At 40.7% G+C, this 15,192-nt stretch overlaps 1 protein-coding gene across 1 annotated transcript; it reads left to right on the forward strand.

Annotated features, from left to right (window-relative positions):
- Window positions 1–97: 97 nt before the first annotated feature.
- LOC148970995 (uncharacterized) lies at window positions 98–7,590 on the forward strand. Its single transcript, XM_089123274.1, has 3 exons — window positions 98–460; window positions 989–1,068; window positions 6,898–7,590. The coding sequence occupies exons 1-3, from the start codon at window positions 377–379 to the stop codon at window positions 7,085–7,087; spliced, it is 354 nt and encodes a 117-aa protein (XP_088979400.1). The 5' UTR covers window positions 98–376; the 3' UTR covers window positions 7,088–7,590.
- The last annotated feature ends 7,602 nt before the right edge of the window (window positions 7,591–15,192 follow it).

Here is a 15,192-nt window from a genome sequence, read left to right on the forward strand (position 1 = left end):
TCATTGACTGATTGTTTGTTTTTCCCGCAATTACTGTCGAGGGACTTAAATACCCCATTTAGCATTATACGAGAACGGACTCCTGCTGGACCGTTCGCTGAGTCTCTTCTCACAGATCACGGGAACTCCTCATCACACGGACTCGATGCCCGAGGCGCTGCGTCGTTGAAATGGATATTTAAGCAGCGGAGAAAGCAGTACACGTTCACTCTCAGCGGGCGCGCGGCCAGAGAGGCGGAGGGGTGTAGGCGTGCGCTCTGTCTCTGCCTGAACAAATAAAATGAGACTTGTGTTGTGAACGGCTTCTAAATACGTGACCGGGAAGAGTACAAAGTAGTCTACTGATTGACATCTCGTTTTTAGAGGAGGACGGAAGATGACCGCGAGCGCTCACTTCAGCGCGCGCATTACCAGTGCGTCACCCTTCAGAAGAGCGCGTGTCGCTGAACTCCAGCTGCAGGTAGGCGCACTTTTAATCGTTAGTAGCTATACATTTTATTTGTTTTGCCACAAACAGGTTATCTCTTGAGAACAGCCGCGTCTTATTATCACCACCACCATTTCTTAAATTATTCTTTCTGAATGTTTGTAACAAGCCATGGCAGTTATTTATATGTATGGCTGCAACAAGCAAACGTTTTCCATTCATTTGCAGGCTGCAGCAAAATTCTTCCTTTTGTAGCTTAAATTGTCAATTCATTTCAACCCAGAATAGATAGACATTAGATTTAACGTTATACTTACTTCATGATTATCCTATTGTCCTTGAACATGTTATTTGCATATGATGCAGACATTTGGGAGGGACATTCTTGACTTTGGTTATTGGAGCTCAAAATGCATTGCAAAATTGCATGTCAGTGTCATTGAATGCGAAACTACAGCCTATGCAAGAGGGTTTGTGCCCCCTAATGTTGCTCCGGCTTGCCTTTTTAAGTGAAGAAGGAACCCGCTTGTGTTGGCGAATAAAGCCTTTGCCCTTTCACAGGTCCAAAGTCTTGAGGGGGATGAAGCGTGCTGTCAGCATACTGGAAATGCTAAACTGGCTTGTAGGAGGCAGAGAGCTGAGTGAGTCTCTCAACGAATATGTAATGCAACACCAACTCTGAATCTGCTGAGACCTGCAATTGGAGGTGCAGAGGTCTGTGTGAGTTAAAACTTGCAGTCCTCTTATAGTTCTGTCACTGCACCCAAATGTAGATGTAAAGCATATACACACATTTGCAGTGGTGAAATGACTGATGGATATAAAAACAGGGAGTGAATTGGCACCGTTTTACTTGTCATATCATGCAGAAACATTTTAAAAAGCCTCTATTTTTTACATAGCGATTTTCCTTCCTCATTTACTTTTAACAATGAAGAAAATATAGAATAAACAATTCATTAAGCCCTGGCTTTTCAATCCATATTGACAAAAATAGATGTCAGCATTAAAGCTATGGAAAGATTAAACCTTTTTTCTGAAGAAAATTATTATAAGACTGTAAAAAAAAAAAAAAAAACTCTCCCAATAGCTGTGGTTGCCAGAGGTTCACTGTAAAAAGCTTCTGGCTATTAGCCACAAACACATCATCAGGTTAATAAATAAGACTAAAATTATGCAATAAACAGTATAGCTACATCTGAAATGTAACATAAAACTCACATGAAAAATAGCATTCAATTTTTAATGTTGAAATCAGTTATAGTTCTCTTACTTCTTAATAATATTTACTCCAAAAGTACATATAATGTCTTGATAATTAAACATTTTTAGATTTGTTGTTGTTGTTGTTTATTTAGTGTGAATTCAGGTTGATTGGGACATTTTTTGCCATTTAAGACGACTGGGAAAAAGTGCCCCAAACAACTTAAATTCAGGGTGAAAAAGAAAGCAGACAGGAAGCAAAATGAGAGGAAGGATTGAAAAGGACTTTGAACTGGGACTCGAACTCGGGAACGCAACTGCAGGATATGCGTCACAGTCATGTTCAGTTTGTAATTTTTCAAGGACATTCAGGGTCTAAAAACGTAAAACTAAAAACGTAAAACTTTTTAACCGTTTTGGCCGGTTATTTACACGACGACGGCGTTTTGGTGATTTCGAAATTGGTCTCGGTGCGAACAAAAAAACGTGAATCTCTGAAAACGATGACATCATGCACATGCATGTTCAATCTATAGTGTTTCATCGCCATAACGGCCTGTCATCAGAAAACCGCATTTTTGACTTTTTTGATTTTTGACTTAATGGGGATGATTTTGACAATGAAGTCTGTACGTGGAAAACTCAAAGGAAAAACTCAACAAAAAAAAAAGGTGGTTTCTGAAAAGGGAAACGACACTTGTGATATTGTTGTCATTTTCCTCTTACTCAAGTAGACTCCACTACATTCCTGAGGAAGGAAATTAATTTTACGGTATACGCCGTAGCAAGCGAAACCCATTAAACCCCATCAAAATGGGTTTCAACCATTCTCGAATCATATGAGATGGAGTGTAGCAGGTTGCCCAGCGTAATCAGTTTGTAGCGAATACAGATGTCACATTGGCTTGAAAGAACTATGGTGCCAAACATGCTTATTTTCCAAATCTAAACTTGATCATAATTCATTATATCAGCTAAAGAAACAAAGCAAGATCTGACAAAGCGTCCCGACTCAACGTGTTGCAGTGTTGAGCTTCTGCGATCAAATCGATTGAATAAGCCTCTTTTTTTCTATGATTAAACCAGAATGTGTGCGGAATGGCTCCCCGTGATCTCCCCAGACGGCCCCTATATGCTTCCTCTGGCCCGATTGTTCATAGATCTGATAGAAGTACAGTTCCTGTCACTAGACATTGCAGGATGGCTGAGCCTGGTACAGAAGAAGGATGTTTGTTGGGCTGTGGATTGCGGTGGGCTTGCTGAAAACTGGACATCCATTGTTTCGCACACAGGAAGATCTGTGTTGTGGGACCAAGCACAATGGACCCTCATTCTGACCCCAAGGTCATTGCCCACACTTTCGGGCACAGCTTGTCGGCTTTCTAATACAGGAAAGGGTCTTTAAAGCACGTCTCTGCACAGTCATTCACATTGGTTTCGTCCTAAACGCTTCTCTGTGGGATTTGGCTTTTGTTTAGGTGCGTACAGTACACCATTGTGGTGTTTGAAGGAGACAAAAGGCATTTACAAGGCTGAACACGTATGTGTTTCATTCTGTGGCAGGGCTGCCATTGTGTAAGTGGTTCTAATTAGCTTACATCAATTGTTTAATTACAATTTCCATTAATCGCCCGCAGCTCCCTCAGCAAACCTTGAAGACCCATTTAAATCCATTTCATTGAGGCACTGATAAAAAGCAATTCAGGTAACATTGGAATGAATGCTTAAATAGATGGCCTAGTTTTTCTTAAAATAACTCTGCTTTATGGTGTGACACAATATGATTTCAATTCACTAATTCACTTTTTGATATTTCCTATTTCCTGTTTGCCATTATTCGCACTCAAACACCACCCGTTTTGTTTTTTCTTATTTTTTTTCCATTTTTGAGTCTACAATGCCAGACCATGTATCACAGAGCACATCCAAACTCTCAGGTCCGTATTATCTGATCGAGTACAGACTGAATTTCACCATTTTGTCAGCACGTACGTTTTTCCTAGCAGCTCTTCTTTCGGTTCACCTTGCCGGGTCGTCCTTGGACTGACTGCTAAAGTGTCATGTATTGCATCTCCCAGCAGTGCAGAAGTAGGTTGGACCCAATTTCACACTAGGAGCTGCAGGTTTCACTGATTTCATCTTAATGGGAGGGAGAGATGAGGATGTTGTAATTTGGAATATAAAGGCTAGAGAATTAAATAAATAGTTCATCCAAAAAATAATGTTGTTCTCTCATTATTTATTCATTTTGTGTCACCCCATCAAAGCTTTATACCTGCAAAATTATCTTTATTATTTTATTGTCATTTTTAGGTGAACTGTTCATTTAAACTGCTCCTATTAAGCTATTAAAGATTCCTAGTTTTGTTTTGGTGATTTCCTACAATAGATTTACTGTACATGCATTCAAAGTAAAAACATTTTTTTAAAACTTTATACATTGCACATCAACAAATTTTCCAAAGAGTCTAAAAACTGTTTGTTCAAACAGAGATTCAGTCTCTCTAAACGAAGGGATTGGTTGACTAAATGAGCCCAGTCTGTTGGGATTGGTTGACTAAATGAGCTCTGTCTGTTGTGATTGGTTGACTAAACGAGCCTAGTCTTTTGGGAATGGTTGACTAAACGAGCCCAGTCTTTTGTGATTAGTTGACTAAACGAGCCTAGACTGTTGGGATTGGTTGACTAAATGTGCCCAGTCTGTTATGATTGGTTGACTAAATGAGCCCAGTCTGTTGTGATAGGTTGACTAAACGAGCCCAGTCTGTTATGATTGGTTGACTAAACGAGCCCAGTCTGTTGTGATTGGTTGACTAAACGAGCCCAGTCTGCTGTGATTGGTTGACTAAACGAGCAAAGTCTGTTGTGATTGCTTGACTAAACGAGCCCAGTCTGTTGTGATTGGTTGACTAAACGAGCCCAGTCTGTTATGATTGGTTGACTAAACGAGCCCAGTCTGTTATGATTGGTTGACTAAACGAGCCCAGTCTGTTGTGATTGGTTGACTAAACGAGCCCAGTCTGCTGTGATTGGTTGACTAAACGAGCAAAGTCTGTTGTGATTGGTTGACTAAACGAGCCCAGTCTGTTATGATTGGTTGACTAAACGAGCCCAGTCTGTTATGATTGGTTGACTAAACGAGCCCAGTCTGTTGTGATTGGTTGACTAAACGAGCCCAGTCTGCTGTGATTGGTTGACTAAACGAGCAAAGTCTGTTGTGATTGGTTGACTAAACGAGCCCAGTCTGCTGTGATTGGTTGACTAAACGAGCAAAGTCTGTTGTGATTGGTTGACTAAACGAGCCCAGTCTGTTATGATTGGTTGACTAAACGAGCCCAGTCTGTTGTGATTGGTTGACTAAACAAGCCCATTCTGTTGTGATTGGTTGACTAAACGAGCAAAGTCTGTTGTGATTGGTTGACTAAACGAGCCCAGTCTGTTGTGATTGGTTGACTAAACGAGCCCAGTCTGTTGCGATTGGTTGACTAAACGAGCCCAGTCTGTTATGATTGGTTGACTAAACGAGCAAAGTCTGTTGTGATTGGTTGACTAAACGAGCCCAGTCTGTTATGATTGGTTGACTAAACGAGCCCAGTCTGTTGTGATTGGTTGACTAAACAAGCCCATTCTGTTGTGATTGGTTGACTAAACGAGCAAAGTCTGTTGTGATTGGTTGACTAAACGAGCCCAGTCTGTTGTGATTGGTTGACTAAATGAGCCCAGTCTGTTGTGATTGGTTGACTAAACGAGCCCAGTCTGTTATGATTGGTTGACTAAACGAGCAAAGTCTGTTGTGATTGGTTGACTAAACGAGCCCAGTCTGTTATGATTGGTTGACTAAACGAGCCCAGTCTGTTGTGATTGGTTGACTAAACAAGCCCATTCTGTTGTGATTGGTTGACTAAACGAGCAAAGTCTGTTGTGATTGGTTGACTAAACGAGCCCAGTCTGTTGTGATTGGTTGACTAAACGAGCCCAGTCTGTTGTGATTGGTTGACTAAACGAGCCCAGTCTGTTATGATTGGTTGACTAAACGAGCAAAGTCTGTTGTGATTGGTTGACTAAACGAGCCCAGTCTGTTATGATTGGTTGACTAAACGAGCCCAGTCTGTTGTGATTGGTTGACTAAACAAGCCCATTCTGTTGTGATTGGTTGACTAAACGAGCAAAGTCTGTTGTGATTGGTTGACTAAACGAGCCCAGTCTGTTGTGATTGGTTGACTAAACGAGCCCAGTCTGTTGTGATTGGTTGACTGCCGACCAAAAAGCATTTGTTTGTTGGAAACTAAACAAATCTGAATGTCCTCAGCGCTTATTTACACAGTGATATGAACAGTAACAATGGCATAATTTTTTTCTGTATAAATTTGAGCCCAAGTCCCCATCTTTTGGAAGTGTATGTAAAGTGGATTCGCAGCACTGAAAACACTAGCATCTTCTCAACTTGTCAACACAAACTCTTAGGCCTCGGCTACAACCTCAGTGTTTTGGGGTGGGTCAAAGTAGACGTTGTTCACGAGGAGCCAATAGGCCGCCTTGTGCAAATTTGTCACATTGTCACGTTGCTGTGTAACAGGAAGTGAGGCTGGAATTGCTGACAACTTGTTTGCAATCTCTTCTTTCTTTTAGGGGGCAATAACTTTCTTTGTTGTGCACTTTGATCTTTAAAACTTTGCAGACCTTTTACATTCACAAGCAGTTATATTACCCACGACGTTGAAGGTAATAAAATGTCACGGTACTTCAAGATACATCAAAGAATACCATGATAAACATGGATATTTTTTTACTTTTTTGATCACTCTTTCAAAGCATTCAAAGCATAATTTGTATGTTGTGGATTACAAATTTGTCACCAGCCCTTCTGTTTCATCTTCCTCTGGGATTTACGTACCTGTGATAAAAATGGAAATGCTTTGCTCTGACTTTGCTCGATACACGAGGAAGGCTCTCGAGAGATTCTCTGTCTTTGCTGGAAGGTGCCTTACAATGTCATTAACCTCACTTTAAGCTATTTGGGCCAGAGTGTCTGCGTTCCCCTGGCGTGAGCACGCGTGAGAGGCAGGGCTAGTCCAATAAGAGATGAAAAGTCCGAAAAAATAGTCCGAAAAAAAGAAAGAAAGTTATTTTCAGTGTTTGTGATTGATGTGGTATTCAAGACATGGAAGCGTTCTTTCTCTCTTTTTTCTCTCCTTCTCACACATACACAGCATTCTATATCTGTCTGTCCTTTGTACTTATTCTGTGCCTCTTTATCTTCTTTGCAGTCAGGCAGCAGAAGTGGTAGAGAGGAAGGTGAGCTGTGGCTGGGCCAGGGGCTGCAACACAGGACATGGGAGCTGCCTCTCACTCCCGCTCGTGTCTTGTGTTGCAGCCAGTGGAACTGCTGCACTGTCCACATCGGAGACGGGACGGGACCATCACGCTCTGGGAACATTACATCATCTTACAGTGTGAAATCATTTCTCATCTCATCTTTTTCTAAAGAAAACAGTCGATAATGATGTACGTTTCTGATAAAAAGACATAAACGCTCACTGTATGTGCAAATAAACGGATATGTGCAATGGAAAGGCAGAAAAGAATACTCTTTTTTTTGTGTCTGAATCTATTTATTTATTTTCAGAAACATTAAAAATGCAACTTATATAGACAATGACTTGAATGCATATCTTCTATGATGAGCATGATTTTTCATTTCTTAAGTAAAATGCATGCAGATATTTATTTATTTATTTTTGTGGGGCATAAAGACAAAAATAAAATCTCTCCTAAGAAAAATCATTGTATAAATTGGCCAGAATTCATATCGAAAAGTACTTTGTAAGTACTAGTATTTTATTATTATTATGCAGTTTTGTAAAATATTAGTAGTAATATTAAATATTACACTGTAAAAAAGTTGCTGTACAATCAACTTGGATGTTTATTTCATTTTAACTTCAATTGCATTAAACTGACTTTACAAAAAAATTATTTGAGTCTTGTATAACTTATAAACAAACATTTTGATGAGTTAAAGCAATGTAAAAACATTAACTTATTGATTATATGATTGTTTACAGTATATTCTATTATATATCGTTTATATTTGAGATATTATATTATTTAGGCTATTTTTATGCTATGTATACACTATTGTTCAGATTTTTTCTTTAAAAAGAACATTTTATTCACCAACGATGCATCAAATTGATAATGTGACAGTAAAGACAAAATGTTAAAAAAATTCAGTTTCAAATTATTATTAATTATTTTCTATTAAAATTATGGTTTTCACTAAAAAACAAAACATTTTTTGGACAACAAAATATATAAAAATAGAACATGGATATTTTTTTAATAATGCTATTTTTTTTATTTATTTTGTGTTTTTGACCAAATAAATGCAGTCTTGGAGAGCATAAGAGACTGCAGGAAGCCATTTTGTTGTCATGTGACAAGAAAGCAATCATGTACCATATTCACAATTTATTTAGAAAATGAATTCGTATTCATTCGACATTGTTGAAATAGCAATATGGTCCACTTCAATAAGTGCAAACATTTACGATTGATAGAGCGAGATCATGTCAACACTAATGCACCTGTGTTTAGTTTAGGGTTGCACACTCTGGCTGTCTGGTGCTTTATTAATGGCCTTTTATCTCCTTTAAGGTTATGCATGAATAACATATGAATAAGCCTGGCTAGACTCCACAGATATACAGATATATATATATATATATATATATATATATATATACAGTATATACACACACAGGGAAAAACAGCCTCAGATGATCCATTTGCTGGCATGTAAATATTCATTTCATGTTGCCGCTCTCTGCCAACTGAGACCTGCCAGAGCGGAAGAAAGGCAAGCGGTGCTGCCTATTTAAACTTGTGAAATGAAATAGTTTTCTGTCAGGGGTGCCACTTGATTGGAATTTAAATCCAACAGAAGCTTAGAGAGAATTGTTTATGTCAAAGTCAAACACATTAATAGTCTGAAGACTGAATGCAGCAAGAAAGAGGTGACTGCTTTTATGTGGAATGGGCTTCAACTGACTATTCTCTCTGTAATATATATGCTAAACGTGTAAACCATATACACTAAACCTGTAACTGAACCTGTAAAAATATTTGACGTTAAATTATGCAATTGCTAATCAGAATCAGAGCTGCATATACATATACAGTAGTCAACATTTGAAGTGGATGAAAAAAGTTAATCAAAGTTGTCCAAATTCATGTATAAAAATTAATTGCCTTTGATAAAAGGTATGATTGCTTTTGTTGACATATTTTTGACGGCATTTATTTTTTTTATTTATCGAACTGTCTGCATCAGGCACAAGCTCGGAGAACAGATATTAAGCTCAAGACGACAAGCCACAGCTAGACAAAAGCCACATGTGACAAGCAGTGATCTGCATATCAAAGCCTGTTCTGCTCAGTGTGAATCGTGAATGCGTGTCTTTGCACCTGGCAGTTGACAGTACATGAGAGTCAAAATGATTTACTGTGACAGATCCTGTAAGTAATGGCAATAACGGTTGGTTTTGTCATGCCTGTTCTCTTGATTACCCTTGCAGCGTGGACTAGAAATCCAAGCGCTCTCATTGGTAGAGTCAGGTAGCTGGCACACCGCCATGCCCTTTAGATTTGTACTTAACCTGAGTCTAGCTGCATTTCATCAAACTGTTCCAGGTGCTGGTGTGAATGCACAAAACACAGTCTCCGCTCAGCAGATCTATAAATCAAGCTCTTTATCAGCGATATTCATTCGTATCTATTTACATATTCAAGGTCAAAATTGCATGTTAGGCTGGGGACCTTCAGAAGGAGCTCTGATTTCCCAATATATCTCTACTTTGTGATAATTTAAGTTACCCAACATGTGCTTTTTGTGTTAACATTTATACTAACTGGTTTATTCAAATAAAAAATATTTCTCGAAATGTCTTTTAATGGCTCCTAACTGTGTTATAAACTATAACCAAGGGGGTAATCCACCGACCGGAAGTTGAAGCCTCGCGGGAGCTGCCATCTTGTAGCAGAACTTCACTTGCGTTAGCATTTCCATTGACTCCCATTCATTTTGGCGTCACTTTGACAGCGAATAACTTTACATCTGAGGCGTTTGAAGACCCCATTTGTCCTTTATTTATTTCTAAAGAAACACGAAAATGTATAAAATGCTCCATAATAACGTTGTAGCTTGTGTTATGGCCCCGTAGAAGCAGTTTTTTGTAAAAGTAGGCTAACGATTGCATCATAACCAAGCGACTCTCTGTCGCACAGTAGAGAGATTACCGTATGGACAGGAGAGGAAGCTCGCGGGCAATCGGGGAAACGTGGAGGCAAAATGACAAAACAATAATCAGAATACCTAGCAAAAGTTTCTCCTGCTCCTAGCTCATGGACAGCTCCTACGCACACTCTCCGCCTCTGCCCACGATTGCCTGTAAGCTTCTCCTCCTGTCTTTCTGTACTGTACTTCGACGAAGTGTTGATACGTTATGACGCAATCGTTAGCCTATTTTTACAAAAACTGCTTATACAGGGCCAGCATGTTGTACATTGTTGTGTTTCTTTAGAAATAAATAATGGTCAAATGGGGTCTTTGGATGCCTCAGATGTAAAGCTATTCGCTGTCAAAGTGATGCCAAAATGAATGGGAGTCAATGGAATGCTAACAGCAGGTGAAGTTCTGCTACAATTTCTTTAGGCTTTGACTTCCGGCTGATGGATTAACCCCTTGGTTCATTTTTGGGTGACTCCATTTACTCACCCTTGTGTTCTTTCAAACTTTAAACTAAAATTTTGAAGATTGTGCTGGTCCCTCTTTCCCTAACAGAAAAGTTAACAAATGGTGACAGAATTTTCATTTTTGAACTGTTTCTTGGCTTTAACTTCATGTTTTTAACATGAGTTTAACAGCCTGGAAAAATAATGGTTTCAAATAACAGTGGGTGAGAGTCATGACTCATGTGGGTTATTAAAAAGATCTCTACTCAATTCTCTTATCTTGTCAGAGTGTTGAGACCTTCTGGTGCTCTAAAAAAGACTAAAGCATGTGGAGAAAATGGGAAGAAAGACTGGATGTCCTTGACAAAGCGCTGAGCATTTCAGATGTGTGGGTGAGTCTCTGTTAAAGCATTCAGCTGTGACACAGCGCACAGACAGAGAGCTTTATTGCTACCTCTGCACACTGAAGCAGAGCGCTTGAGTCAGCCTTTGATAACACACAAACATTGCCCTGCGGTCTCCTCTGTGCATGGCTATGATGGGAGAAAAAAATGGGGATTGATTTAGCTAAACACGCTATTCAATGGTATAATTTTAGCACACAAATTATTATTATAAAAGCCAGGTGCTGTGAGTTTATAAAGGAAAGGACAAGGACATAACAGCAAGGCCATTAATGGTCACCATTACAAAGAAATATATATTGCAATACAGTATGTGCTTTTTTGTGAGGTAATGACTTTATCCCAAACGTTGCCAACAGGCTTTCATATCGACTGATCATCCCCGTTGTCAAAGTAAAATAATATACACACGCAGAGTGGAAAGGAGCCGGCGGGAGATGCATCGGAAACACAGAGAGGTGAAATGGAGGACAGGGAAACCAGACAAGGTGACTCTATCTGTGCCAGTCTCTTTCAGATTGCTGACTTTCTCTCTCTTGTCCATCATGTTTTATTCATTTCTCACCCCAGGGTAGGGAACTCTTCTGCTAATAGCAGTGTCAAGAAATAAATATGCTTAGCGGAAAAAAGTTTTGGTATATTTATTTCACTTGCATGAACCAAAGAGGGAGATAATTTAGGTTTCAGGATTTAGTTGTAGGAAATAGATATTTAGACATAGGATATTGTTTAAATATAAATGGTAAATGGTAAATGGACTGCATTTATATAGCACTTTCATAGACCTAATGGCCACCAAAGCGCTTTACATTTTGCCTCACATTCTCCCATTCACACACTGACGGCGGTGTCAGCCATACAAGGCGCCATCCAGCTCGTCGGGAGCAGCTGGGGTTAGGTGTCTTGCTCATGGACACCTCGACACTTGGCCAGGTGGAACCGGGGATTGAACCACCAACCTTTCGGTTTGTAGATAACCAACATGAACCACTGAGCCACTGCCGCCCCTAAATATAACTCTCCCTCTCTCTTTCTATACTTTTCCAAGTCATCAGTTTCTTAGGCCAAATGCAGGGAAAATCACCCAGGACAGATGGCCAGTCCATCACAGGGGCATTTTTGACTATCCAAGTTACCTAAAACGACATACCTGGAGGAAACCCAAGCTGACACAGGGAGAACATGCAAACTCCACACAGAAAGGACTCCTGGCTCAGCCGGGGACCTTCTTACTGTGAGGAAACAGTGCTAACCACTGAGCCACCGTGCTGCCCCCTTAAATGTTACCACTTGTTTCAAAATGTTCAGGGAACATTCAAAAGTAATGTCCCCAAATGCTTGCAGAATGATGAACTGGAATGTTCCTGTAAAGGGAATCCACTGAAGGCAAGTTATAGAACTCAAGTGCAGTTTATTCAACGGATCAAAAGCATGAGTATAAAACAAACATACTTGGCTTGGTAAACCATGAACAAAAAGCTTACCAAACAGTGGTTGCACAAACAATGCTTCACAAAAACTCATGGCAAACATGAGGACTTAAATACACACATGGACTGGGGACCAGCAAACCATGCTTTACTCAGCATGGACAACATAGGCCTACCTGCTGGTGAGCAACAATCCTGGATTTTCCAGCATGCCTGACAACCACTCAGCTAACACTAACTTGAACTAACAACTTGCATGATAGCAAAGCTATGGCAGACACCTGGATGAAAACGTCCACTTTTGTGGGGCCAGGTTGCGGGGGCAGCAGTCCAAGCAGAGATGCCCAGACGTCCCTCTCCCGAAGACAATTCCTCCTGCTCTTCCGGGGGGACACAGAGGCGCTCCCAGGCCAGCCGGGAGACATAGCCAGCGCGTCCTAGGTCTTCCCCGGGGCCTCCTCCTGGTGGGACGTGCCTGGAACACCTCCCCGGGAAGGCGTCCAGGAGGCATCCGGAACAGATGCCCGAGCCTCAGCTGGCCCCTCTCGATGTGGAGGAGCAGTGGCTCTACTCTGAGCTCCTCCCGAGTGACCAAGCTTCTCACCCTATCTCTAAGGGATCGCCCAGCCACCCTTCGGAGAAATGTCATTTCAGCCGCCTGTATCCGGGATCTTGTCCTTTCGGTCAAGACCCAAAGATCATGACCATAGGTGGGAACGTAGATTGACCGGTTCGCCTCGCGGCTCAGCTCTTTCTTCACCACGACAGACCAGTACATCGATCACATTACTGCAGAAGCTGCACCGATCCATCAGTCAATCTTCCATTCCATCCTTCCCTCACTCGTGATAAGACCCCAAGATACTTGAACTCATACACTTGAGGCAGGAACTCTCCACCAACCTGAAGTGGGCAAGCCACCCTTTCCCGACAAACAATGCTTAACAAAGACACATAGGACCAGCATCCCATGCTTTACTCAGCATGGAAAACATAGGCCTACCTGCTGGTGACCAACAATCCTGGATTTTCCAGCATGCCTAACAACCACTCAGAACCCCTTTGCGTTAAACTAACACCTTGCATGATAGCAAAGCTATGGCAGACACTTGGATGAAAATGTGTTACAATCATTTTGCTGTTGATGATCACAAAACAAACATTTTTGTCAGAATGTTGTTGTCTCATGTAAACCCATAACATTTTCCAGACTGATATTTGTTGGGGATGTTCGTTTGATGACCAACAGCCATGAAAGCACCTCAGCATGCAGCAGCACTGAAGGATGTCATTGTACTCGCTGTTGATAAATGTGAGGGGGAGTGAAGCAAGGAACAATTCCAGCAGTGTTATCAGGAGCAAACAGGCAGAGTCACAGACCCCATCTGCATGAACGAGATCACAGCCGTGTTACTCGCCTTCCTCCATGAGCAAGGACAAGCCGTGACTCATACGGCTGGCGAATCTCCAGAGCGTCTCCTATACCGCCATCTTATTATTGATAAAGACAAGTGACACAATTGAATCCCACCACATCCGCTCTTTCCTTATCATCCCTTAAATCTAAAGGCTGTTTATGCCATTTTATGTCAAGGTAGTTGATTAAGAGGAACACACAAACATTGTGTTTTTTTTAATGGTTCAGGGATTTTCTATAGACTTTATGAGTTTTGTTCTGTACAAACAAACTGTATATTCTTTATCCTTACAATGATTTCCATTACACGAGAGTAGATGTTAAAACTTCATGCTGATTTGTACTAGGCATTCGCCAAGTTAAGCACAAACTAAGGCGTAGCTTTACAGTAACCTATGCTTCTCCATCCATTTATGGTTCTTTCCATATGGTGATGTGAATCTACTGTCCAGCGTTAACGGCTGCAGTTTACTTGGCGCGTCAGCACACAAAACGGCTGCAACCACAGTGCGGCCTCCCCAGTGGGCCAGCATGAAACCATCTGGATTGGGCAGAGTAGGGGACATTTCAAGGTTCTTCAAGTGGGCATCTTCCATCCTTCCTCAGTGTTCATCGACTAGCCCACGACACCTCAAGAGGGCTCGACAGTGACTCTGGTGTCCCAGAGTCACCCTCCTCTGTCCCCCACTCAACTCAGCCCAGCTTACTGACCTTTACATCCCTCCCTCTGCTGAGGTTGCTCCTTCCTCATAGTTAACCACAATCTCTCTGCAACCCAACCATACCCGTTTGACTAAGGCTGTCGAGCCTCACTGTCGTCGTTAAAGCAGGTTACCCCTCATTACACCACCCCTCATTCACACAATATATACACAGGACCGTAATAACTATGCAAACTGTACAAATAAACCAACAGACTCTTCAAGTTTTTCAAGAATTCTACAAAATCGTAGCGTGGCGGCCTGTTAATTGGTTAACAGAAAGTTTCGGCACTATATACGGTGAATAACTGTGATAGATCTAACTCTACGTACATTTAATGTAATTTTATACCATTAAATTTACAGTTTACAGTGTTAATGGTGCAAAACAGATATCAGTACTTCAGTAGACCAGTAACAGACAATAACATTTTATCATATTATGAATAAACCTAAAATGTTGATAACTTATTCTTTGCGGTAATTTTCTTGCAACCATAGCTGCCTGTTTTTTTACCGTAAATTTAATAGAATTTTTTTTTTTTGTCGTCCTCATGGGGACCAAAAATGTCCATAATGTCCCCATGTAGGGTTTACCAGGCCACATACACACACACACACACACAAAATCTGTTAGAAGTATAGCATATTATGTTGCTGTCACTGCTTTTAATTTTAATAAACTACCTATTTCACTTGACAGTGATTGACTTGACATTATTTCTGGCATCATGATCATAATTAATGAAATTAATGTGACAGTTGAGCAACTCAGGATCTCTTTATAGTCTCTCAGTAGAACAAGATGGCGTCCTTCATTCACAGAGGACACCTAGCAATGCTTCCTTTTAGCGTCATCATGCTTCATTTCATCCAC

Source organism: Pimephales promelas, chromosome 18, assembly GCF_988280905.1.
Source record: "Pimephales promelas chromosome 18, fPimPro1.hap1.1, whole genome shotgun sequence".
Classification (NCBI taxonomy): Eukaryota; Metazoa; Chordata; class Actinopteri; order Cypriniformes; family Leuciscidae; genus Pimephales; species Pimephales promelas.

Coding starts and splice junctions, on each gene's coding strand:
- LOC148970995 (XM_089123274.1), top strand. CDS start 377: ATGACCGCGAGCGCTCACTTCAGCGCGCGCATTACCAGTGCGTCACCC. Junction 461..988: donor TCGCTGAACTCCAGCTGCAG/GTAGGCGCACTT, acceptor GCCCTTTCACAG/GTCCAAAGTCTTGAGGGGGA. Junction 1,069..6,897: donor TGTAGGAGGCAGAGAGCTGA/GTGAGTCTCTCA, acceptor TCTTCTTTGCAG/TCAGGCAGCAGAAGTGGTAG.